The sequence below is a fragment of the Benincasa hispida genome, chromosome 10 (assembly GCF_009727055.1).
Source record: "Benincasa hispida cultivar B227 chromosome 10, ASM972705v1, whole genome shotgun sequence".
Lineage (NCBI taxonomy): Eukaryota > Viridiplantae > Streptophyta > Magnoliopsida > Cucurbitales > Cucurbitaceae > Benincasa > Benincasa hispida.
Genome location: NC_052358.1, coordinates 54,215,974 through 54,241,251, shown reverse-complemented (window position 1 = coordinate 54,241,251; position 25,278 = coordinate 54,215,974). Strand labels below are relative to the sequence as shown.

At 31.8% G+C, this 25,278-nt stretch overlaps 2 protein-coding genes across 2 annotated transcripts; one reads left to right on the top strand and one right to left on the bottom strand.

Moving 5' to 3' along the window:
* The first annotated feature begins 667 nt into the window (after positions 1-667).
* On the top strand, positions 668-4,900 carry LOC120088102 (WEB family protein At3g02930, chloroplastic). Its single transcript, XM_039045162.1, has 3 exons — positions 668-1,128; positions 1,715-1,916; positions 2,075-4,900. Exons 1-3 carry the CDS (start codon positions 1,112-1,114, stop codon positions 4,493-4,495), a joined length of 2,640 nt encoding a protein of 879 aa, XP_038901090.1. The 5' UTR covers positions 668-1,111; the 3' UTR covers positions 4,496-4,900.
* An 11,781-nt stretch (positions 4,901-16,681) lies between these two features.
* Positions 16,682-24,366, bottom strand: LOC120088636. The gene is made up of 7 exons (XM_039046053.1): positions 24,148-24,366; positions 23,748-23,849; positions 22,158-22,269; positions 21,412-21,527; positions 20,006-20,191; positions 18,855-18,994; positions 16,682-17,174 (listed from the first exon to the last, which is right to left on the bottom strand). Exons 1-7 carry the CDS (start codon positions 24,270-24,272, stop codon positions 16,990-16,992), a joined length of 966 nt encoding a protein of 321 aa, XP_038901981.1. The 5' UTR covers positions 24,273-24,366; the 3' UTR covers positions 16,682-16,989.
* Positions 24,367-25,278: the final 912 nt, after the last annotated feature.

Below are 25,278 nucleotides of genomic sequence, written 5' to 3'. Positions count from 1 at the left end.
TATGAAACTATACTTGAACTGACAAAAATATAGTTCAACAACTTTCAACTCCATCTCGACAAAATGCATTTAAAAATAATTTTGAAGAATATCGTACGTAGAACCATGATAATAAATTTTCATCGACATGTTGATATTTTGATCGACTAGATCTCACGTGAGAATAGATGAAAATATTTTAAACGAAGTAAGACACTAAGTAAAGCATCATTCAATAATTATTATTGGAGTTGAAAATTTAAATATTTATAGATATTTTTCAAACTCAATAATAAAACATTAAAAAATAAATTAATAAAAAACTAATAAATTAATAAAGGACAATAAGATAAAACTTGGTATATCGATATGATGACTTAATTTAGAAATCCCATTTACTCATCAACCCCCCCCCCCCCCCCAAAAAAAAAAGATATTAATAAACATTAATATAAACTAGAAAAGGCAAATCCTTTCATCAAAAATCAAATTTCTTCCTTTAATCAGAAAAGAAACAAACACACACACTTCAAAAAGAAAGAAAAGAAAGAAGAAGAACATTGAAAGAAAAGTGTTTTTTTTTTTTTTTTTTTTTTTTTTGTAATTTAAAAAAACCCAAAGGGAAGAAAATGAAAATCCCATGGCTGAGGCTCAGATCTTGGGAGGGCCTAAAAAGTAAGGTGAGCTTGGTCTTCCATTGGTCACTTGGCCTCTGAAAAAAGCAGCCATTGTTGTAGCTTTAAGACCTTCTTCACAGGGTCATTTTGGTCATTTTTCTAGAGAGAGAAAGAGAGAGAGTACCAAACTTCATTGTTGAGTTGTATCCTGTTGTGGGTTTGGCAATTTGAGGGACAGCAAAACCAACCCAAATTATTTCAGTTTCTCCTTTTTCTTTTATTTTCTTTTCTTTTTATCAACCCATCTTTTCCTCCATTTTTCCTTTACCTTCTTCTTCTTCTTTCTCTTCTTCCTTCTGGGGTTTCCTTCTTTGTCAGTAAACAACAACAGAGAAGCTTGAAGAAACTTCCATCAACAATTCATAATGCCGCCATTTTAGCATCTTCCTACTGGGTTTTCTGCTCTGCTTCTCTGCTACACAACACTTCTCTTACTTCCATCTTACACTGCCGCCATGTCCACTAAATCCAAGTATGTTTTCTGCACCGATCTGATGTGGGTTTTCTTTTGCTGTTTCTGAGTGATCCATCACTTCTTCTTGGTGTAATTTTTAATTCCCACTCCCAATTTTCTTGGATCTTCTTGTTTATGGCGGTTGCTAGGGCCAGTTTGATTTTCTTTTCTTTTCTTTTTTTTTTTTTTTTTTGTTCTGTTCTCAATCGATTCTGTTTGTTTCTTTTTTATGTGGTTTGGGGTTCTCTGTTTTTTCACTTTCTGTTGCACTATGGCTTGTTTCTGGATTTCTTTGTGTCAACATTTTTGTTGTTGATTTCACGGTGGTTTCTTCAAGATCTCATCCTCTGTCAGTTAGATCTACTTGGAAGTAATTTTAGGCTTTTTCTTTCAGCGAGTTAGTGTTTGTGCTGCTTTTTCTTGTTGGAACTATCGTTTCGGCTTGATTTCTGATCGAAATTGTTCGTGAGGATGCTGAAATGTTGCTAAAATTCAACTTTCTGCGGATGTTTTTTTGGAATTTGAGATGGGTTTGTTTAGATTGTTTTGTTTCTGGCTCATTTCTGGATGGTTTTGCTAAGTACATTTTGTTTGTTCTTAACAGATCTTCTACACCTGAAACTCCCAACAAGACATCACCTGCAACTCCTAGGGTGAGCAAATTGAATAGAGGGATTGCTAAATCAGAGTCTGATTCTCATTCTCCTTTGCAAAGGTCTCGGCTCTCAATTGACCGGTCCCCTCGACCTGCAACTTCGAAGCCTGCGGTTGATCGTCAATTGCCGAAAGTCGCCACACCACCTGATGTAAGTTTTAGCTGACATACTCAACAGTTCTTTGATCAGAATTGCTAATGTTATTGTGTTGGATGTTTAGCATTGGTACAATGTCGTTTTTTAATATTGAAGTAAATATGTGAATGCAAATCATTAAATGCTGTTAATTTCTGTCTTTTGGTTTTCAGAAAGCGCAGCCACGGAGTACAAAAGGATCAGAGATACAGGCTCAATTAAATGTTGCTCAGGAAGATCTGAAGAAGGCAAAGGAGCAAATAGTGTTGGTTGAAAAAGAGAGAGAAAAGTTAAGCAATGAATTGAAAGAAGCACAGAAGTCAGCAGAGGAGGCAAATGAGAAACTTAGAGAGGCTTTGGTGGCACAAAAGCGAGCTGAAGAGAGTTCTGAGATCGAAAAGTTTCGAGCTGTTGAGATGGAGCAAGCAGGACTTGAGGAAGCCCATAAGAAAGAAGAGGAATGGCAGAAAGAGATAGAAGCTGTGAGGAGCCAACATGCGTTAGATGTTGCCGCTCTTCTCTCTACCAGTCAAGAGCTTCAAAGAGTGAAGATGGAGTTGGCAATGACTACCGACGCCAAGAACCAGGCGCTGAGCCATGCTGATGATGCAACAAAGATTGCTGAGATTCATGTCGAGAAGGTGGAAATTCTCTCAGCTGAGCTAACCAGATTGAAAGCATTGTTAGACTGGAAGCTTGAAACGCAGTCAAATGAGAATGGGCAATTGATAATGAAGCTTAACTCAGAGATTGACTCTCTGAATTTGGAGCTTGAGAAAGCAAAATCTTATGCAGAGATGGTGAAGGAGAAAGAGGTTTCAATTGAGCGGCTTAATAGTGAACTTAAAGCTGCAAAGATGGCAGAAACTTGCTATGAGGAGAAAATCATGGATAAAGATGCTTCCATTGAACAGCTTAATATCGATCTAGAAGCTGCAAAGATGGCTGAGACGTATGCACATGGTTTAGTAGAAGAATGGAAAAACAGAGCTGAGGAGATGGAAACGCAGTTGGACAATGCGAATAAGCTTGAACGATCAGCATCAGAATCTCTGGAATCAGTGATGAAACAACTGGAGCACAACAATGATCTATTGCATAATGCAGAGCTTGAAATTGCTGCTCTAAAAGAGAAGGTAGGTTTGCTGGAAATGACTGTTAAAAGACAGAAAGAGGACTTAAAAGAGTCGGAACACCATCTTCATCGGACCAAGGAAGAAGCATCTGAATTGGAGAAGTTGGTTGCGTCACTGAGGTCACAGTTGGAAACTGTCAAGGAAGAGAAAAATCAAGCTTTGAATAATGAGAAGCTTGCAGCTTCCAGTGTACAGAGCTTATTAGAAGAGAAAAACCAACTCTTAAATGAGCTAGAAACTTCCAAGGACGAGGAAGAGAAAAGCAAAAAGGCAATGGAAAGCTTGGCATCTGCATTGCACGAAATATCTACCGAGGCTAGGGAAACCAAGGAGAAACTTTTGTCTAGTCAAGCTGAGCAAGAAAACTATGAGTCCCAAATAGAAAATCTAAAGTTGGTCTTGAAAGCTACAAATGAGAAATACGAAAGCATGCTTGAAAATTCAAACCACGAAATTGATGTTCTAACGAGTACCATTGAGAAATCGAAGCACGAATACGAGAATTCCAAGGCTGAGTGGGAAGAGAAGGAGCTTCACCTAGTGGATGCTGTGAAGAAATCAGAAGAAGGGAACTCTTCCTTGGAAAAGGAAATAGATAGGCTTGTAAATTTGCTCAAGCAAACTGAGGAAGAAGCTTGTAAGATGAGGGAGGAAGAAGCTCAACTAAAGGATAGCCTGAAGGAAGTTGAAGCTGAAGTGATCTATTTGCAGGAAGCTCTTGGAGAAGCTAAATCCGAGAGCATGAAACTGAAGGAAAGTTTATTAGACAAAGAAAATGAGTTGCAGAGCATTCATCAAGAAAATGAGGAGCTTCTAACTAGGGAAGCTGCTTCTCTCAAGAAGGTTGAGGAGTTATCCAAGTTGCTTGAGGAAGCTTCTGCCAAAAAGCAAACAGTAGAGAACGGTGAACCAACAGACAGTGAGAAGGACTACGATTTGCTACCTAAAGTAGTCGAGTTCTCTGAAGAGAATGGCAGACGACAGGAAGAGAAGACAAAAGTGGAGCCTTTGATACCCATTGAACATGAAGAACACAAATTCGAGTTTCCCTGGGTAGGTAATGGTGCCTCAGATGAGAAGACTGAAAAAATGGATTCACCAACAACACTTCAGAATGGAAATGATAAACCGAAAGAAGAAGAAAAAAAAGAGAAGGAAGACGATTCAGTTAAGGTTGAATACAAAATGTGGGAGAGCTGCAAGATTGAAAAGAAAGAGTTCTCACAAGAGGGAGGAGAACCAGAACACGTATCCATTGACGATGAAGCAGACTCAAAACTGGAGGGCGGAGAGAGTTTCGATCAGATAAATGGGGTACGTTCAGAAAATCTGGATGATGGTGGAAACTCACCATCAAAGCAGCAGGAGCAGCAGCAGCAACAGAAGAAGAAGAAGCCATTGCTTAAAAAGTTTGGATACCTTCTCAAGAAGAAGAACAGTGTCAACCAGAAACAGTAATATAGAAAGAACTGTGGCTTGATTTGCTTCAAGCTAGGTGGCAAGTATATGCATAGTAATTTTCACTTGAATTCGTTTGCTTATATTGTTTTTGTTCTGATTTTCTGAATAGGTTTTGAAAAAGATGAAGAGACTTGTAAGTGGGAATTTCTCCTCCTCCTTCCACTGCTGAGCAGTTTCTTGTATGTTATTGGGATATTTCTTTTGTTCATTGTTTAATGGCTTCCTTCACTACCGATCTAGAATTTATGAAAAGGAGTGGGTTACTTGAAGTTGTATCATCATCATCTTTCATCCATTATAGATTCTTTATGAGCTCTTGCAAATGAGAACTGCTTTGTAAATTGATTGTTTGTACATCAAACTGTTTGTTTTTCACTTATTATTTGATGGGATTTTACATTATTGAGAAGCCATTGTCATGCTAATAGGTGTTATACTAATGAAGATTTTGGGTATTGAATTTATGGTGTGTTTCTTGGTTTAAAGTGAAATGAAAGCAAGAATGTAATGAAAAAAAATGTGGTGTTTTGAAGGATTCAAATTCTTGGCACTCATTATCACTGAAAGGTGTAACCAATTTCAGCAACTTCTTGAAAAAAAGAAAGAAATGGATGCCTCTGCCAATGGATCCAAAAAAAAGAAAAAAAAAAGTTTTGCCTGATAAGTTTGTTTATTAGTCAAAATAGAAGCTTTGGGTTGGAAATCTTACCTAAATTAGTTGCCTGAAATAATGACAAAAAATTGTCTGTCTGGTGGCCTCTTAAAAGCAGATCCATTGATATTTTATTATTTTTCTTTTATTATTATTACTATTAATACTATTTTCAAGTGTAGTAAAATAAGTCAGCTTATTTATAAATATAGAGAATATCACTATCTATTCGTAGTAGACACTAATAGATATCTATCACTAATAGATGGTAACATTTTGTTATATTTAAAAATATTTTAAGTAATTTTATAATTTAAAATAATATCCCATACTACTATTACTATTATTATTATGAAAAAACAAAAACAAAACAAGATGAAAACCACCATGAGAGTTACAACTTATTTTTAATGTGATTTAAAAAAAAATCCTATATAGAATATTATATCATAGACAGAGAATACTCAAACTTATAACTTATTTCTTTGGATCAAACTTATTAGTGGTATCCACATACTTGTTAATTATATTAAAATATATATATACATAAATATATGTTGGTATTCAAAATTTCTTGAAATTTTATGGTTATCCAATTATGGCATCTGAGCTTTGGAGAATTTTTGTTTTGTTTCTAGACTTTATTTATATACAAAAATTATTTTAATTTTTGCTATTAATTTTTTCTACCTCGTTGAATTAAAACAAGGAAAATATTATAAAAATGAAAAATACCTATCTTTTGTTCATTTATTCAATGAAATATAGCGCGGAAAATATATTGCATTAATAATAAAACCAAGTTGAATTTAAACCTTACCAAAGTTCAATAAACCATACATTATCCATTCTCAAATTATAGAAATATTTCATCCATGTTTTCTATATAATAAATAATCAGATCTAATTGAAACATGAAAATCAATGATGATATAAGACTAGCCAACGACTAGCCAACTAACAGTGAAATTTCCTTTCTTCTTTATCTTTTTTTTTGTCTCTGTGCAGAGAATTATTGAAAGGAAAGTTGGAATAATAAAGTGAACCTAAATAATAAATATATGTTTTAATCCTTAATATTTGGACACTTTTCAATTTAATCATTATTATATAAATTTCTGAGATTAGTTAATGATAAACTTTCATTAGTTGAAATTTAGAAGAGGAAAACAACTAAGGTTTAAAATATCGATTTTGAAAGAAATATCGAGGTTTTGATTTTATGGAAATTTCTATGAAAATATCGATAAAATGTAGATTTCGATGGATATTTCTAAAAAAATTTTAAAATAAAAAATTTTAAACAATAAATTTAAATTAGTAAATAAACATTTTATAATTTTAAATAAATTAATTGGGGTTGATGCCCTAAATCTCGTGGGTCCTATAGTTTGTAATTGTATTGTACAAACAAGTTATTTATTTAATAAAATCTGAGGTATTTTATTTGATATTTAGTATCATTAACCCACAAAACCAATAAAACCAATAAACAAACATCTAATGTTATCTTCTGTAACTTAAACATGTATGTAGAGACATACGGATGGATTTGTGTTTAAGTGATAACTTGAAGAGTCTGTAGTAGATGGATAAGACTAGGTACCTTATCTTGGTGACATTACGAATATGACTCGCCTTGTAGATGTTACAATTGTTGTAAAGTGCTACAAATGACATGATCTTGATCATTCGTATAAGGACATGTGAGTGGGGTATTCTATACAAAGGGGTTTGTATAAGACCAGACCACGAAATGAATAGTTTCATTATATAACACTGTTAATAATATAGACTTACATTTCACCAGCATAACCATAGGTGACATGACCTGAATCCTTAGTGAGTTGTGAACTTCTGCCTATGAAGGCGGTCTTTTGATTTGTATGGGTGAGAGTGGCCATATCATCGACTCAATAAGCCTACCATTTTGGGGATTCATCTGATTGGGGAGTTGGGAACATAGTTATACGAGACGGAATTCACTCATTCCCAAATGTTGGGATAAGTAGATAAGTTGCTCCCTTAAGGGTTAATTTCGGGGCTTGAACAATGTAACACCACACCCTCTCTTGGCCCAAGAGGAGTTTGATCATAGTTGAACTATGACTTATTGTTCATTAGAGAGATCCGTAATACTTAAAGAGTTAGATGTAACTACAGGGGCAAAATGGTAATTTTGGTCTAATTGTACTTACCAGCAATTTGTGAAGGGTCATCGCACTATTAACTAGTTATATCCAATGGACACAGAAATATATCTGTAGCGCGAAGAGTGCAGCTGTTGGTCTTTAGTGGAGTGTTTGACAGTTAATAGATGTTGGATAATTTCCAACAATTTAATTAAAGGAGTTTAATTAATTATCTAAGTACCATTGGAACTTCAATCTACAGGTCTATAAGATCTCCTCTATAGCTCAACAGAGATTATTGAGAATTAATTTTGGATTAATTTGAATTATTCAAATTAATTGAGGGATTGATTATATATGATATAATTAATTTAAATTCATTATATGTGATATAATTACTATAATGTATTTGATACATTATAATATAAAGCTTATTTTGAGAGGAATTAAATATTTAGATATGATTCAAATATTAATTGTATGGATTAGATTCATATAATTAAATTTAGTATAAATGTGATTTATATTAAATATCATAAATAATTGAGAGAATATAAACTATAGGTTATATTTTATTTGATACAATATAAAAACGGTAGGTTATGTGTTATATTTGATATAACATATAGTTATATATATATAATAAGTTAGTTATTATATGTATTTTTTATTTATTAAATTAAATTTATTTTAATTTAATTTTTAAAATTAAAGGGAGTGAGTTACAACTTCCATCTCCTTAATTCTCAAAAAAACGTGTGGAGAGGGAGTTACAGTATCTTGCTTTTCTTTCTTGCTTCTGAAGTAGGGTGTGTTCTTCATTTTGATCTCCCTATGAGGGAATACACATAAAATTTTTCCTTCTCAAAACTTCTCTCCCACTTCCAAAAATCAGAGAAACCAACAACTCTTTCTGTAATTCTCACCCCAAAGGAGAATATAGGAGGCTCATTTGTGGTAGTGTCCACGTTAATGTTTGTTTTTGTACGAAGAGTTCGTGACCAATTGAGAGGAAATTCGTGAAGAATTGGTTCTTCCAGGGTAAGTGTTATTCTAACCTTAATTCCTCCTTTAAAAGCATGCGGTAAAATATTCTCTGTAATATTGCATTACTTAGATTACTATGTTTTAATTCTCTATGAGAATTGAAAATTGAGACCGATCCCACTTCTACTATGGACCTCACGATCCTTCATTAACATGACTATTATTTATATTATACTTATATTAATGATATTTTGTTGCTTATTTTTTTATGTTTTATGGATTTTTCTACTTTACTATACAGTGGAAATATCAATTCACCCCTTATGTCAATAGAAGTTTAGTAGTATGAATATAAAGAAGTAAATTCAAAATTTAGTTGAGATATTAGAAAATTTCCTCTTTTAGACACTCCTTTTTTTTTTTTTCCTATTATGATTCGATCAATTTGACAATTTTTTTACTATATAAGTTTAGGAAATTGTTTTAAATGGTAAAATTGTTGATTTTTTTTAAGTATAACAAAATGTCACTATCTATCAGTGATAGACCACACTAGACTTCTATCACTAAATGTTAAACAATGATAGATCTCTATCTATCACTCATCTGATAGATATTAACATTTTGTTATATTTGTAAATATGTTGACTCATTTTTCTTTATTCGAAAACAGACCTATAAGTTTATTATAAAAAAAATTAACATTTGCCAACAATAAATTACTAAATTAAAATGTTCAAACGTAAAGTATTTAATTAAGCATTTATTAAATTAAAACATTTTAAACAATTTTAGAGAAAAAAGAACCTAAAATATCGAGAATTCAAACATAATTTTGGTGTTGGTTCATATATTTTGAAATTTGTCCATTCCTAGTTTCTATACTTTCAAATGTTCAATTTTAATACATGTATTTTCAAAATAATTTAAATTCAGTCTTTCGAAATTAAATATAAAATTTAATATGTGAATATATTTTCAAAATGTATAGAAAAAGTGATAATAATATAAAGCTTTTCAAAAAAAAAAAACTACAATAAATTAATAGTAGATCTTAAATTTAAGATTGATTGAAAGTACAAACACTAGAATTGAATTAAGTCTCAAAGTACAGTAACCGATGGAGTATTTAGGTACAGTAACCGATGGAGTATTTAGGTCCCCAACTTGCACTGGGTGGAGTGGGCTATTCTAGTTCACTCAATGTTTGGGTCTTCCATTATAATAGTTGAAGTTTTCAATTATTATAACACACATTTACCTATAGTAAAACTACTTAAAGACTTTCATTTAGCGGCAGATTTAGTATGGATGAGCCTCCCTCAACTTTATGCTTTTTATATAATATATATATAAAAAATTGACATAATATCGAAATCATTAGTTAGTAAAATGGTTAATTTGTTTTTTGGCCCTTTTTAGACTTAGGTTACAACACATACATGTACTACATATTGTCCCTGAAATGTTATTTTAAGGCTAAACTACCCCTTAGTCCTTATACTTTGAAGTTTGTTCAATTTTAGTTCATGTATATTTTCAATTATCCAATTTTAATCCATCTAATTTCAATAAATCTTAAATTTAATCTGTCGAAGTTAATTTTTACTGAAATTAGTTAAATAATAATAATTTTCATGCAAAAAAATATGATATATGAATATATTTTCAAAATTTAAAGAAAAATGCTAATAAATAGTAAAAAGATTTTTTTTAAAAAAATAATAATAAACTAACATTGAAGACTAGTTAAAATTTATCGACACTAAGTATTAAAATTCAACGTTTGAAAGTATAGAAATTAAAATTATATTTAAACCTTATTTTAATTATTATTTTAATAGAAATATAATGAATAGTCAAAAAGAAAAATGAATATTGAGAAAGAGGGGAGGGAAAAAAAAAGTCTCTTTAAATGCTCATTGGTCTGTGCCGGTCCCCCAAAACCCCTTTATCTTTCCACCTCCAACATTGCTTTTTCCAATGAATTTTCATTTACATATATATTTTTTTTATTTTGCTTTTTCCTATTGTGTGAAGTAAGAATTTTTGTAAAATATAGATAAGGATGTTTAGGGGTGTTCAAAAAATCTAATGACCATAAAAAATTGATTAATCCAAATAGTATAGTATGGATTGAATTATCAATTTATTTGGGTTAGATTGAATTCAAAGAATGAAAATTTTATGAATTGAATTGGTTCATATATTCACCAAAAATAATCCGAACTAATATGAACCAACTGTAACTTATTATGAACTTTAAATTTTATATATATATATATATAGTACAAAGCATAAAGTTGTTTTATGAACTTGAGAATTAATATTTAGTAGAATGAATTAGTTTTATGCTATCATGGATATTTTGGGTTTGACTCTCTTTTAGGAGTTTTATTTAGTTTCGTTATTTTTGGATAATTTATTTTTAAAAAATTCCTTAAAAAAAAAAATTTGTTTTTAGCACTTTAAGAAGAAAATTTTCATTATATAAATTGAAATTGAGTTGTTAATATTAATTCAATACATGAAAATAATTAAATAAAATTTTTATGTATTAACATTTTACCTTTTTTCATAATAAAAATTTAAATAAATGACTCAGTTAACTCGAACCAACCTAACCCAAAATGTTTCAAGGTTGGGTTGGGTTCATTTTTTTAATAAAGGTTATTTAAATTGAAAAAAATTATAACCCAAATAATTTGGTTGAGTTTAAAAAATCCTTCAATCCAACCCAACTCAACCCAATCATAAAATTCGAGTTAGGATAGATTGGATTGGTTGTCAGATTATATCTTATTTTTTTCTTATTTATTTAAAATATGTAAAATTATCTACAACACATGTCTAGTAACTAAAATCTCATACAATTCAAATGTCAAAAACCAAATATCCATGATAGTTATTACAAACTTTAAACAAATATAAATATCATAACAATTTTAAAAGAAAAATATTAAAAATTCATAAATTCATTAATCCAAAGTAGTCAAATCTTAAACAAAGAGGAATATATATATATATCAAAATTTTTAGTGAGGCAACCCGAGACCCAATCCACCCTAACAAAAATAGAAAAAATTCAACCCAACTCAACCAAGAACAAGAACAAAATTAATCCAATCCAATTCTTATAGTTTGGGTTGAATAGTCCAAATTGTTCGGATTGTCGAGTTTTTTTTTAATACCCCTAACTTTGGTTTCTTATTTGAGTAATTTGATGTATATAATTTCAGCCAACAATTAAAAAAAAAAAAAGGAATTTTCAGCTTATTATTTTAAATAATAATTTCGAACAGTTGACTATATTTATGCCCATCTTTCTAAGTAATCTATTCAAAATTTGAAATTTCGAAAAGAAAAAAGCTTTTGAAAACTATCTATCTTTCAGTTCTTTTTTCTTTCCAAAACTGAAATAGGATTCCTAATATTATTTTAATTTAAACAAGTTTTAAATTATTAGACAAACATGAAAATTTGTTGAATTCCATTTGTTTTGGGACCAAATGTGTAAAAATCTTCCTACAAACACTTCAATTAATACTATATGATAAAAATCATAAATCTATTGCATTTTTATTTGGAAAAGAATAGTATAGAAACCACTAAACAATTTCATGTCAAAACAAAAGCTATATTGTTTTTTTTTTAATAATTTGTCTATATGTTTGGTAGAGATGTCAACGAGACGGATGGGGTCGATAATGATTTCTCCCTCTCCCATTTCTGTTCCCCATTTCATTCTCCATTCTCGCAAAATTCTTCAACAAGATTAGGACAGGGATTTCCCACGGAGAATTTGCAGGAATCGAGTTGGAAATTTTTCCCATTTGATTTTTTTAAAAATCAATATCTTAAATAAAAATATTTTAGTTAAAGAGTTAAACTTCACGCTAATTTTTTTATATGATTCATTGCACATGAGCAATTTGAATTTGAAGAGAAATTGCTCTAATTTTTTAGAAAATTGAAATAATTACCAGTCAAATTATAATATATCATCTAAATTTAAATGTATTCATTCTCTTATTCTTGACCATTAAAAATAAAATTTTAAATTTAAATATAATACTTATATAACTAATAATAACACAACATTAAATAAATAAATAATCTCGGGAGACTGTGAACTCGGTGGGGTAGGAAAAGAAATGCATTCCCTGTTTTCATCCCATTTAGCCTACAAAAAAATTTTCTGCTCCCATTCTCTCCTTCATTCTATGCGGGAATTCCCGCCCACAGAAGAATTGGACATTTTTTTTTAGATCAAATCCTAACTGAATTCCAAAATAATAGTAATAATAATAAAAGAAATCAAATCCTAGTTTTATTTATTCAATATGATAATAATAGATTATTGCTATTTGGATGTGACATTCTTAATTCGCGAACTTCTTTTTTTTTTTTTTTTTTTTTTAAAATCCTTCAACTTTCAAATCTGTAAAAATTTAGTCATGTGAGTGAGTTTTTTAATATGGATTTAATAGTAAAAATATAATTTAATTAATAGTTAATATTATTATAAACTAAATTATTTTTTAATTAACTATTAATATTAATATTTTATTTAGTCTTATTAAATTTTAACTTATATATTTATAACTAACTTTTTATATAATCTTAACTATTTTAATATTACTTATTATTATTAATAATAATAATTGGTATAATGATCCTCATAAAGCAGTCCGGTGCAAAATCGAAAAGGCCACTCTGATTATCTTCACTTTAATTTTAATTTAGGAAAATCAAACCAATATATATAAATATATATATATATTATTATATATATATATATCATCCTTTTAGGAAATTTGAATATTTCATCACTTTGGTCCGTTTGGTAAACATTTGATTTTTTATTTTCGTTTTTAAAAATTAAATCTATTTCATCCACGTTTGATTTCTTATAATGATATGCATTTTTCTTGAGTACAATGGTTAAATTGTTAGCCAAATTCCAAAAATAAACACAACTTTTTGAAAGCTACTTTTTTCAGTTCTAAAAATTTGGCTTGATTTTTTAAAGTATAGTGAAAAGTAGATAACAAATAAAAAAAATTTGGAGATAGAAGTAGTGTTCATAGACTTAATTTTCAAAAACAAAAACCTCTATATAAATTGGTTTCCTAATTTGATTTTGTAATTCTTTTAAATTGTGTATCACAAAACCTCTATATAAATTTCACCCTTCTCAATTGAGTACTCACATCTTCAATCATTTTTTCATAATCTCTAATTCAAAGATAATTAATGGATCTTCTCAACGACGTCGTTTCAGATATTTTGAGCTCGATTCCCCTAAAAAAAATAGTAAAATTCGAGCCCTTTCAAAATCCCATAACAAAACTAGCTATCACTCTTACCCTAAAATCCTAGTCGTTACTCCAAATGGTCTTCTCTTATGCGAAAGCCGATACCCAATTCACTACAAGAAATGTTTCTACACAATTACTAGAATTTCCACAAAGCAATGGAAAGGACTTCCCATTTCCAAAACTCGATTTTCTTTTAAAAAAATATTGTCATGCACGTTATTCGTTCAAAACCTCTCCACTTCAAAATCCTTCGTTTGTCCAAAGATGAAATTCCCTCCAAACGGCCTCTACCATTTGCCTACACCATTTGCGAGGTATTTGCCTTTGAATCTTGGCGGTGGAGACAATTAGATTATCTTGTACATGATTATGATTCAAGGTTTGTCGAGTCTCATCGTGCTGCTGTTTTTGCTTATTGGTCAGCTCATTATAAACCAGCATGAGACTTCCATATTTTCTTTCGATGTCTACTCTGAAAGTTGATCTAAAATTATAGTGTCGGATACTATAATTAAGGAGTAGAAGGATATAAGAAAAAATGATAGTGTGGCATGGTAAAAAAAATCGTGGCCAAATTAAAAGGCCATGAACGTTAGTTGTAACTTGGTCATGCATGTAAACATATGACAAGAGAATTTCAGCCATGCAAAGATTATACAGTTGAATTGCTAATGCCATTTTAAGATTATTAATTTTAAGAATAATGGGTTTTCAATTTCCGTTTTATATAACCATATTATTAATTAAGAAATGATTGTAATAAAGGGTCATAATTAAATAATAAATTTAGTGGCTCATTAATTCATTGTTAATCTGACATTAAAAGTTTATCCAAAGATCAAGCACATTGATGGTCGAGATATATTACGGCTCTAGCAATGATGGCTTGAATGGATAATAGCTAAAGAGAAGTCCGAAAGTGGCGAGAAAAGGTCAAGCGAGTTTCAGTTACTTGTGGATTGACCTATATAATCTTCGAGTTGTTTTTGAAGAAAGGTATGCAAAAAAACTTAGACTTATTTTCTACCAATTAAGTCATTTTCAAACTTGATTCTAACTTGAGCGTTAGAGTGAATTTGGCTCAACACCGATGTTTAGCTTTGTTCATTTTGCAAGATATTGAACTACTCTCCTCAAGAAATACAAATTCACCGTTGATTCGATTTTTGTTTCAAAGATGGATGACATACTAAACTTGTGAAATATGAAGGAAAGTTGAGAGTAATGCGGGAATTTAATATGGGTCTCCTGCCTTGACAAAGCGATGGCATGAAAGAATTTGGACAAAATAATGTGACTTTTTGGGGTCAATGCCTATGGGTCATACATATCAAATATTTTGATGACGTGGTTATATAATGATAATATAATATTCTCTAATATAGAGACGGGAAACAACAATTACAAGAAGTTGAAACAAAGTCATTATAATGTATCGATGATGGTGTTTCCATTTTTGTCGGATTTTGAGGGGTGGAATTTTGACCCTCCTTAGCATTCACTCAAGCTAAAGACTATTATGGTGGTGAATTGAACCTCTTATTTTGAGATCGATAATACAAACTTTTGGTTAGTAACCAATATAGGGTACAATGTGTGTTTTTTATTTTGCTGTCATAATGATATGCATGTTTTTTATCCTACTTCGAATTCTTCACTGTGCTCTTCTAAATTCTTAGCTTTAAGTATTATTATGTATTACTTAATTGTAATTCTATTTAGATCATTTTTAGCTTACAGTGTTCTTTTAAAAATGATTTTTTTAGCTTACAGACTGTTTTCTTTTAAATAGTAATTTTAATTATTTTGAAATTAGACAAGATTTCTGATGCCCATCTTTCTAAATAATCTATTCAAAAATTGAAATTTGGAAGAGACAAAAAGAGGTTTTTGTAAACTATCTTTTTTTGTCCCAATTTTTTTTTCTTTGCAAAATTGAAATAGGATTCAAAATATTATTTTAATTGAAAAAAAGTTTTAAAATATTAGATAAATATGAAAAATTGTTGACTTCAATTTGTTTTGGCCTTTGGGACCGAATGTGTAAAAATGTTCCCACAAATACTTCAATTAAACTTCATGTTAAATCAAAATCTATACTATACTAAAAAAGCCAAAAGAACATCAATATTATTTTTTGAACATGACAATAATGGATTGTTGTTATTTGAATGTGACATTCTTCATCCTTAAACATTAACCAAAAGAAATCCTTCAAACTTTAAAAATGGTAACAATTTAGTCACCATTCACCAAATATTTCCGACCAAATGTTTTTAAAATAAAATAAAATTTTATATAATTACCTATGAGAAAAATAATTTTAAATGTGTTTAATCTAGTTTTTGTAATTCTAAAAAAATATAGTTTTTAAAATGATTTTAGATGTTGACATTATTTAAAAGTCAACTTAATAAATTAAAAGTACTTTGAAAATTTTAGAATAAATTTAAAAGTTATTTCTAAACACTAAACTTGTATAATTCTTCTCAAGGACTAAATGTTACATAAACATCTACTAATATTAAGGAAAACTATTTAACCTTACCATACATAACATGGTTTTAACTTTCTTCTTTAAATATGAATATTTACAAATTAGAAATTCATATTCTAACAGTTTCAATGAAAATTCCCGGCATTTGCTTGAGACTTTTTTTTTTTTTTTTTCTTTCTCAGAAGACATTTAGCTAAAATCTGAAAAATAAATTGCTATTAAACAATATTAGACAAAAAAAAAAAAAAAAAAAAAAAACAAAAAACAAAGAAAAAAGAACCTAACTTCTATTTGATAACCATTAGTATTTAGTTGGTGAAAATTAAGCTTATTAATACTACTTTCACAGCCAACATGAGTATAATTAAATTTACATAAAGCATGAATCTTTACGAAGAGATTAGTTGTTCGAATCACAAAATAAAAATATATGATACTTCCTCCGGTGAGTTTCTTTGTTTTAGTGTCTACTTCCGATGAATGTTTTCAAAATCCAAACCATATTTTAAAATCCAAAAAACAAAATATTGAACTCTAGACCATTCTCCAAATGAAAAAGGCAAGATTTAAAACATCAATGGTTAACATCTAAAAGCTCCCAAACTAAACTTGTCATTAAATCTTTTCTATTTAATTGAATTTCCTTTTTATTACCGTAACAAAGTAACAAGGAAATTCTGATCCACCTATAATGTCAATGTCTAAATCCATTGACGTGAAAATGTTGATGGGAAAGTCGACAGAAAAAAAAAAAAAATAATAAGGTAAACACTATTGAATTCTTCTCTTCTAATAATACTTAATGACATAACTTAGAATACAGTCTATCCTTGAAACTATTTGTGATATGCAGCTTCAGTACAGCAGTCATGCAAAGTGATAGAAACAACAAGGTCATCTCTCTAAGCACTGAGGGTCAAGGAGATAACTGAAGAGAGTTTAAACTTACGAACTTTCGTAGAATTTTGAGGTTGAAACAAAATCTCTGTGCTTGATCTTACTGTCACTTCCCTCCATTCTGAAGCTGAAGCTGAGCCCCCACTTCGGTAGTCGCGTGGAGCGTACAACACTTGCAGCCTTGTAGGTGCTGAAATTGGTATTTATACAGAAACAAGTAAACAAAAAAATATAATAACTTTACCATTTTACAGTTAACATGTTAAGGATAGCATACTAGGGATGTGCTAGCCAATAGTAACGTAGGATGGATGGTAGATTAGCTTAAAGTAATGTTGTTAATTAAATGATGAAGAATGACGAAAGTGAGCTTAGCTCAATAATAATTAGCATGACCTTCTGTAAGACCTCCAATTGTTTACACATATAAGAGGAGGGGTAAAATAGGAAGAAGGGGAGAGAATACGGTTAGAGATGGGGATGAATCAGCAATGGGAATGGCAGAGGAGGTAGTGGGGAATGAAAACGGTTGAAGTGGGGCCCCCAGCTGTGGATTTAAAAAGAAAGAAGAAAGGAATTCAAGGGCAGGGTAGAAAAATAAGGAAGTTTTTCTTGGAGGAGAGGCTTCCGAGCTTCCTTGAAGGGTTATATGTTCTTTTCATTGTTTTTCAACATCTTTATTTTCTTCTCTTGTGAAAGCTTGGTTATTAAGCTGTTCTGTGCTCAAGTCTTTTCGTATGGAATGAGAATATATCCATATTTGATTATTTGTGAGCTGTCTGGAAATTTTCCTATTTCATATAGTTGTGGGCGACATTGTTCTATAGGAAGAATTAACTTGCAGGAGATACAGAGGACAATTGCAGGGTTGTAACACCTTTTACCCTAGAGGTCGGAGGTTTGATCCCTAACCTTGCCATTATACTAAAAAAAATTAAATGATGAAAAATGACGATTTAGTTCTAAGTGACAAATGTTGTAAAAAAAAAGAGAGAGAAAACTGGACAAAACAGATTTGCACGTTCTATTTAAAAAATGTATATATATTCAATATGTTATTTTAAGAAGTGAGTAAGAGTTGAGCATAATACTAATCCAGCTATCTACTTCCTTCTGTCATATTCAGAGACAAGATAGAACTTTTGGGGACTAGATTTGTGACCCTCCCCCCTTCCCAAAAATAATAAATAAATAAAAAGATCCAGACAAGGGGGTATGGTGGTAGGGTTGGAGTATTAGCATTGAAGTCCCATCAAAATCAAAGGAACTTGCTTAGCTTGTCCTTAGAAATACTCCCATCTTAAAACATCCCACTATTCTCCCTTTAAGCCAAATCAACCACGTGGTGCTTTCCTCTGAATGGCAATGACAGGTATAGAACTTCTGAATACCAAATGATAAGATAAACAATCGAATCCTTCTGAAACTCACTGCAGAGGGGAGTACCTTAAAAAAAGCTGGTGCTAAATTTATAGCGGGATTTATATGGAAATATACACAACAGGTGCAAAATATTTCTTTTTGTTTTTTGAGACTTCTATAAAGCCCATCAAAACAATATGGGATAAGCATGAATTGAGCTTTATCAAGATCCACTCAGGGAATCCAACTTTAAGGACAGCCGGGAATGAAACTAAGAGAGCATAGAAGCAATAGAATTTTCATGGCTGGCTGACTCGATAGATTTGGGATCACAGAGACATGTACAATGTTAGAGAAAAAGGAAAAATAAAGGGAATTTAATAGCCGATCAAAACAATAGTAAATGTTGGAAATTCTGAATTGAGTCCTCCATTTCATAACATAAAAGTGATAAAGCAAAAGTACAGTCGACAGGATCTAATCAAGTAATAAATATGCAGAACATTACCAAATCCAAGCATGCTCGTCTTTTGAATGGTCAGATGACTAATTTTTGACCGTTTGATATCTCTCAAATAGTCAACATCTTCTCCCTTGCCCTTGAATTCCAGAAAGTCTCCAAGTATATATTTCCCTTTGAGCTCCAATCTTAAGAAAAGGAAAAGTAGAAGTTTGTAAGAAAAGTACTATTTTTATTTTCTACTCTCTCCTTATTCTCTCTCTCTCTTTCTTTTCATTTTTATTACAACCTTCCTATCCTGAATTTTAGATAACCAACATTGCGTGAAGGATAAATATGTCCAGAAAAATGAAGAAAATGCAAAAGAGAAGTTACTGTAAAAAAAACACAATCCTGGTCGCTTATCACCGGTAACCTACTTGAACCAAAAAAGGAGTTTATATGAAGCTTTTTCATTCTCTTTTTCCATTTTCATCATTAACTAAAAATAAAATGCAGTAAAACTATGCACGTGTTAGTAGTAAAAATAAGCATTTTCTTTATATGAAAAAACAAAACTACCACAATGCATGGGGTCCACCGGATGGATGACTCAAAAATTAGGCAAAAAATGTTAAATGACCCGGTTTTTGAAAAAATGCCGAACAACCCTTTGTTGACGTCAAATTCGGGTGAAATTACCAAAATATACTCGCACGCACGTGGAAAAGCAGTCTCGTTTGTCTCACTATCTCTTCTTTTTTCACTCATAAATCACTGTCTCTCGCTCTCGCTCGTATCGCTCTCTTCTTTTTTCACTCACAAATCACTATATCTCTCGCTCTTTCTTCATTTCCTCATTCACAAAATCACTCCTCTCGTCTCTTGCTCATCGGAGTTGGTTGCGTCGGAGCTGCTCGCATGGACTTGTCATGCTAGAGAAGAAGAAGAAGACATACAGAGGAGAAGAAGACGACTGCAGAGGAAGATTTCTTGCACCGGAGAAGAAGGGGAAAAAAGAAAAACAAAGGACGATACCGTAACTTCACGTGATCATGACATTGGTAAAGGGGCATTTGACAATTTATTTTCAAAAACTGGGTCATTTGCCATTTCAGACCTTTAAAATGGGTCTTTTGGACAATTATCTCATGCATTTCATCTTCCTTTTCTTCTTCTTCTTTTTTTTTTTTTGGGTGGTGGGGGGTGGTTGAACTCACTTATCCCACATTGGTGCAGTGCCAAGGATAGCTTTAAGCTTTTGATCCAGAGGTTCTTCCTGCAACTCTTTCTTTCCACGAAATGCACCTTTCATCCAGCCAGAGAAGGAACTGTGTCCCGGTTTCAGCTGCATCCACTGGTCGTAGGTAATAACTTCAGAAGGAAATAACCCCGAGTCAATTGTACTGTAAGAGGAAAAGACAGCTGTTAGAAATTTCAAGCAACTTGAAAAGACTACCAAAATAATAATTGTCTCCTTAAATGCTTGGTGCATAACTGTAAAGCAAGTCCATACAAATATCAGCCATGTTTATCATAAATTAGATTTATAGAACCATACATTTATCATGATCTGAATTCTGATGATTGGAGTCATCTTTTAATCAAATTACTTCAAAAACATAAGATACCCCCACATGCATAAACCTAATAATAGGAAATAAGCCAAAGACAAGAAAAGGACATGGGCAGAATTTACAGCCTGCAGCTCATCCATATCTAAACCCAAACCATACTTGTGCCCCTCATCTTTCAGATTCTTCCTCAATTCTTCTCACATCAATATCATTCTCCCCTAACTAATAAATTCACACCAGTCCAATTGAGAACCATGCAACTCCATTTCCAGCTACTACTCACATGCTCCTGCTGATGGAAATGTGCTGTCATCTGCTTTCCTTCTCCTAACTATAAACTGAATGGAAGGTCTACCACAACCTTCAAGATCATTTCATCAAATTTACAACATAGCAACAGTTGGTTCTTGATACTGAAGAGTTTAAAACTTCTATTTATTGGTGAGGCATGCCACATGAAATAATGAAATTAATCAGATTCAAAATTTCGGCTAAGTCAAAACATATTTTAATATACACTGTTTGTCTCCTCGAATTTCAAATTCCTTTTGGTAAATGAAAAACACACACACACACACACACTTTCCATTGATGTTGTGAAAGTCACAAACAAAAATATACATTCCTTTGGGAGTTCCAAAAAAAGCCGAATTACACTTATTTACATTAAGGTAGCAATTACAAATCGAACTTGAGAGTGGACCAACTAGGGCAACAAGATTATGCTAAAGACTGAATCCCAAACTCCACCTTTCTCATTAAGTAGTCTGGACTTCCTTCCATTTGAAATTTGAGAAACATTTATTCAAACTCTTACTTAAGAAAGTTTTTATTGCGGCATTTGTACAGATCAGGTTTCATCCGGTTAACTTTCTGGACTACTAAACACTCAAGAGTTGTAGACAACATTCGATCAATGATTCGATGTCAATTTCTGAACTTCTACAACATTAATTATCAGAAGAAAAAAGAGAACAAAACTTGAGATCACTTTTAAGAAAATAAAATTTCTCAGTCATCATACCATGTAACAAGACCCAACTCATTACCGGAATTTGGGATTTGGAAGTACAACTTTGCATGACAAATACCCTGCTGGAAGATCCACTCCTCTTTGTTCAATGTAAGACTCAATGACTGGTATCAATTGTTTGGTCTCTTCAACCTGAAAGTAGCAAAGCAGTACATAAACAGTTTTGGAGAATGCAAAATTAAATGTATTTTGATCATTCACACAATAAAAGTTTCTATAATATAATAAAGCTGCCAATCCAAAATACACAATGCACAACCCTAGCATCAGAGACAAAACACTGAAATAACTTTTATATAAACATCTGTTAAAACTAATTTATATACATATAAAATGAAATCACACCGAACATCTCAAATTCTTCTCCTGCCACCTAATACTCTGTGTGTTGAGTTAGTTCAGATCAACACCAACCAAAACAAATAAATACAAAAAAGAATGATAGAAGTTTATTGGTTGTTTGATCAATATGTATAGGGTGTTAATGAAAAGGAAATTAAACCATACAAAAGTGTAGATACCTCTATCAGCGCAACAGCAGGGCCATACTTTCCCGTATGTACAACATGATTAATTGGCAAATTATCAGGTACCACTAAAACAGGTATTACCACTTACCCATGCCAACTATCATGATATCGATAAATTAAGTGGGAATCACGACATTCGACATTATTTACAAATTTTCTCCATACCTGAGAATTTAATGTTCTAAAAGAAAAATTATGGAAACTGAAGCAATAATATTCAACTATCACTTACAGGGTCAGGAAGAGTCTTTGCCTTATGTTTTCCATCATCACAAACCCAGGAACCATCTGAGTTGATGGAGACAAATCCAGATAAGTTCTTAACAGCTATCACCAATAACTCCCTGTAAATGAATTAACTAATATAAAATTTCAAAATGTTGAATCAAAGTATACAGCATGAATATTGTAAATCAATATAAATATCTTAGATATAAGAATCCGTTAGTTAATTGCCCTTTATGGTAATTTTACATTCTATTAGTTTAGGATTATTATTGTTATGAAACTAGTTGAACAGGGATTATCAAGAATATCATCAAATTGCTCGGCTACAAAGATTAAGGTGCTCCCATAATTATTAAAGCATTGGAAAGATTCTTGGCTTGATGGCTTGCCCTTATCTCTACCTTCCAAACATTGTTCAATGTGGCTAACAGCATGGCTTTAGAATTGATAACGGACAAATGACAAGACTCGACTTTAGAAGTCCTTTCAACCATAGGAGCTGGTTGTGATTAGTGGTTATAATTTTCATTGGTGCTCAGACTATTCTAGCTTTTTCTTAGTGGGATCTACTTCCAAGCCAAACGCAAATTTGCTACAGCTGCATGGAAGGATTAGATATCCAAAACATCCTTCAATCTCTATAAACAACACACAAAATTCATCAAGGAATTCTTATATCGTCACCTTTCCTAGGTGTACTCTCTTCCAAAATAATAATAATAATCATCATCATCGTCGTATGTTCATGCACTGTTCTTTCACCTTTGATCATTTTATATTGGTGGAAAAGAAACCGTGTGTTAATCTCCCGCGATTTTGATGTAGCTCTTCCAAGCTCTACCCGCGGGGTTAACATCTTTTCTTATAGGACTCCCAATTTAAAACAGAGACTACGACTTTGTTCTTAAGTGCAAATCCATTTGAGTTATCCTTTGGTCTATTGGATAGAGAAAAATGGTAGGATTACACCAAGCGGCTGCTAGCCTGCTACAAAAGAAGATTTTCCAAACAACTTAAAAAACTTAAGTTTATCAATGAACACTCTATCGCTCACCTCAGGCCATAAACCAACGAGACCTTAGAAGAAGTATGTCAATAAAACATAAGAACAAAAGGAGCAATATTATAAAAACATAAGAACTAGTCAAAGCCTATTTGTGTTGCACATCCGGGGGTTCCTTTTTTTCCTTATTGTTTTTTTTTAAAAAAAAAAAAAATACACGAGTGTTATTACTCGGTGTTCCTCAATACAAGGATCATCTAAACCAAGACCCTGGAAGGTAGTTATTTCACCTAGGAACATCAGAAAATAATTTCCTTGGGCCCAAGGACATCGAATTTTCACACCTACAAAAAGTTATCATGCCTTCATAATTTTATTTTCATGGTAAATGTTAAGCATAAATAAGTGGCATTCGTTCATTACAAGGACATGTCAGAATCAGAAAGTGAATAAAGAAATTTAAATAAAAAGGACTTGAAAATGAATGATTATTATAATAGCAAGCAAGTCCACCAAATTTTTACTATATTACTTCCATAGCAAACCCACATTCCTAACTAAACAACACAAGTCCAAAAGCAGGATTCATACTCTTTGGTGATCACTACAAGATCAATATTCTGCCGAGAACCGGTGTCAGCATCAGGAATCCGAAGCCCAACGTAAGCCTTTCCACCATAAAGCTTTTCAAACCTACAAAAAGAAAATAAAGGGAAAGCATCTGAACCACGCAGTTTGTGAATTAGAAGAACACGGGAAATGGGAACAAAGAAAGAAAGTACAAATGAGGAATTCGGAGTTTCATAACACTTTCGATGCAGTTTAACAAGCCAATCACAAGGTCCTGTATGCTTACTGGATTGTTTTTCAGAATCCAAACAATCAATTACAAAACAATTGATGAACCGACAAGGGGGACAAGAGAAAAGGGGGACAAGAGAAAAGGGAAAATGGAAATATAGAAGCTGAAATGGAGTATAGATGAAAGTACCTACTCGCGACGGCGAAAATAGCATTAAAATCGGAGGTCTCAACCTCCATAACATCGTCGTCGCCGGCGAAGAAAAGCTTGAACAAGCCGTAGATGATCAGTCCACCGAAAATTGCGAACCACATGATCGACCCGTAGATGAATTCGTTCGGGGATACCGCCCAACCTTCCTAGTTTGTGTTTGTTAGAAAGTTCTCTTCGTTACGAAGGAAAGAATTGAATATTTATTTTTGTTTAAAATTTCTCGGAAGGTTTAAGGAAAAAGGAGAGCAATTGACTATTTGACTTTGGGAAAATTGAAAAATTGACCCAACGAAAGTTTTCTTTTGAAAAAAAAATCCTTTTAAAAAGTCTATTTTTGACCCCTCAAAATTTATTATAGGTAGGAAAAAACCATTATACATTTTTTTATAAAAAGATTCAAAACTTCAAAACTCAATAATCCCTTCTTCTATGACCGTTTTCTTGTTAACCCTTCAAATTCTTTTTGAAACTTCTCAAATTCTTTCGGTTTTTCTTCAACATTTCGGTTCATCTTCATCAAGTAAGTATTTTTGTACATTTTAGAAGGATTTTGGTTTTGGATTTCTTGACATTGTTCTTGATTTCATGCTTTTGTGTATCTTTATACTTTATTTTGTTATAATAGTGAGTTTTGATCTTGTTTGAGCTCATTTGATTAAAAAAAAAAATGAATCTTTTTTGTAACATATTTATGAATTTTGCTTCCAAATATCTGGGGCAATTCCTCTTCCAATGTTCATCTTGGTTGCAATGGAAACATTTTCCCTTGTCAACCCTGACTGGTTGTCTACCTTTTGGTGCAACAACTCCTGGGTTAGTAGCAACCTTCCCCTTTCCACACTTCTTCTTCTTCCACTTTTTGGTGCCGGAGGAATAAGGTACAAACTTAGTTCTAGAGGTTGAACCTTTGTAAACTTTTTGGAAGATGAAGCAACATTTGCTTCACCTTTCTTCTCCTTACTTTTCAACAAGGATTAGAAAGTCTACAGTTCGTTGAGCAGAGTAGTCAGGTTGTAGTCAATTCTGTTCAAAACAGCATTGCTACGGAAGTGCAGGAAACTTTCAAGTAAAGATTCCAGAATAATGCTAACATGGTTGGCCTCATCG

Coding starts and splice junctions, on each gene's coding strand:
- LOC120088102 (XM_039045162.1), top strand. Junction 1,917..2,074: donor AAGTCGCCACACCACCTGAT/GTAAGTTTTAGC, acceptor TTTGGTTTTCAG/AAAGCGCAGCCACGGAGTAC.
- LOC120088636 (XM_039046053.1), bottom strand. CDS start 24,272: ATGTGGTTCGCAATTTTCGGTGGACTGATCATCTACGGCTTGTTCAAG. Junction 18,995..20,005: donor ACTGCACCAATGTGGGATAA/GTGAGTTCAACC, acceptor CCTTTTCTTAAG/ATTGGAGCTCAAAGGGAAAT. Junction 17,175..18,854: donor GACGAGCATGCTTGGATTTG/GTAATGTTCTGC, acceptor TACCAATTTCAG/CACCTACAAGGCTGCAAGTG.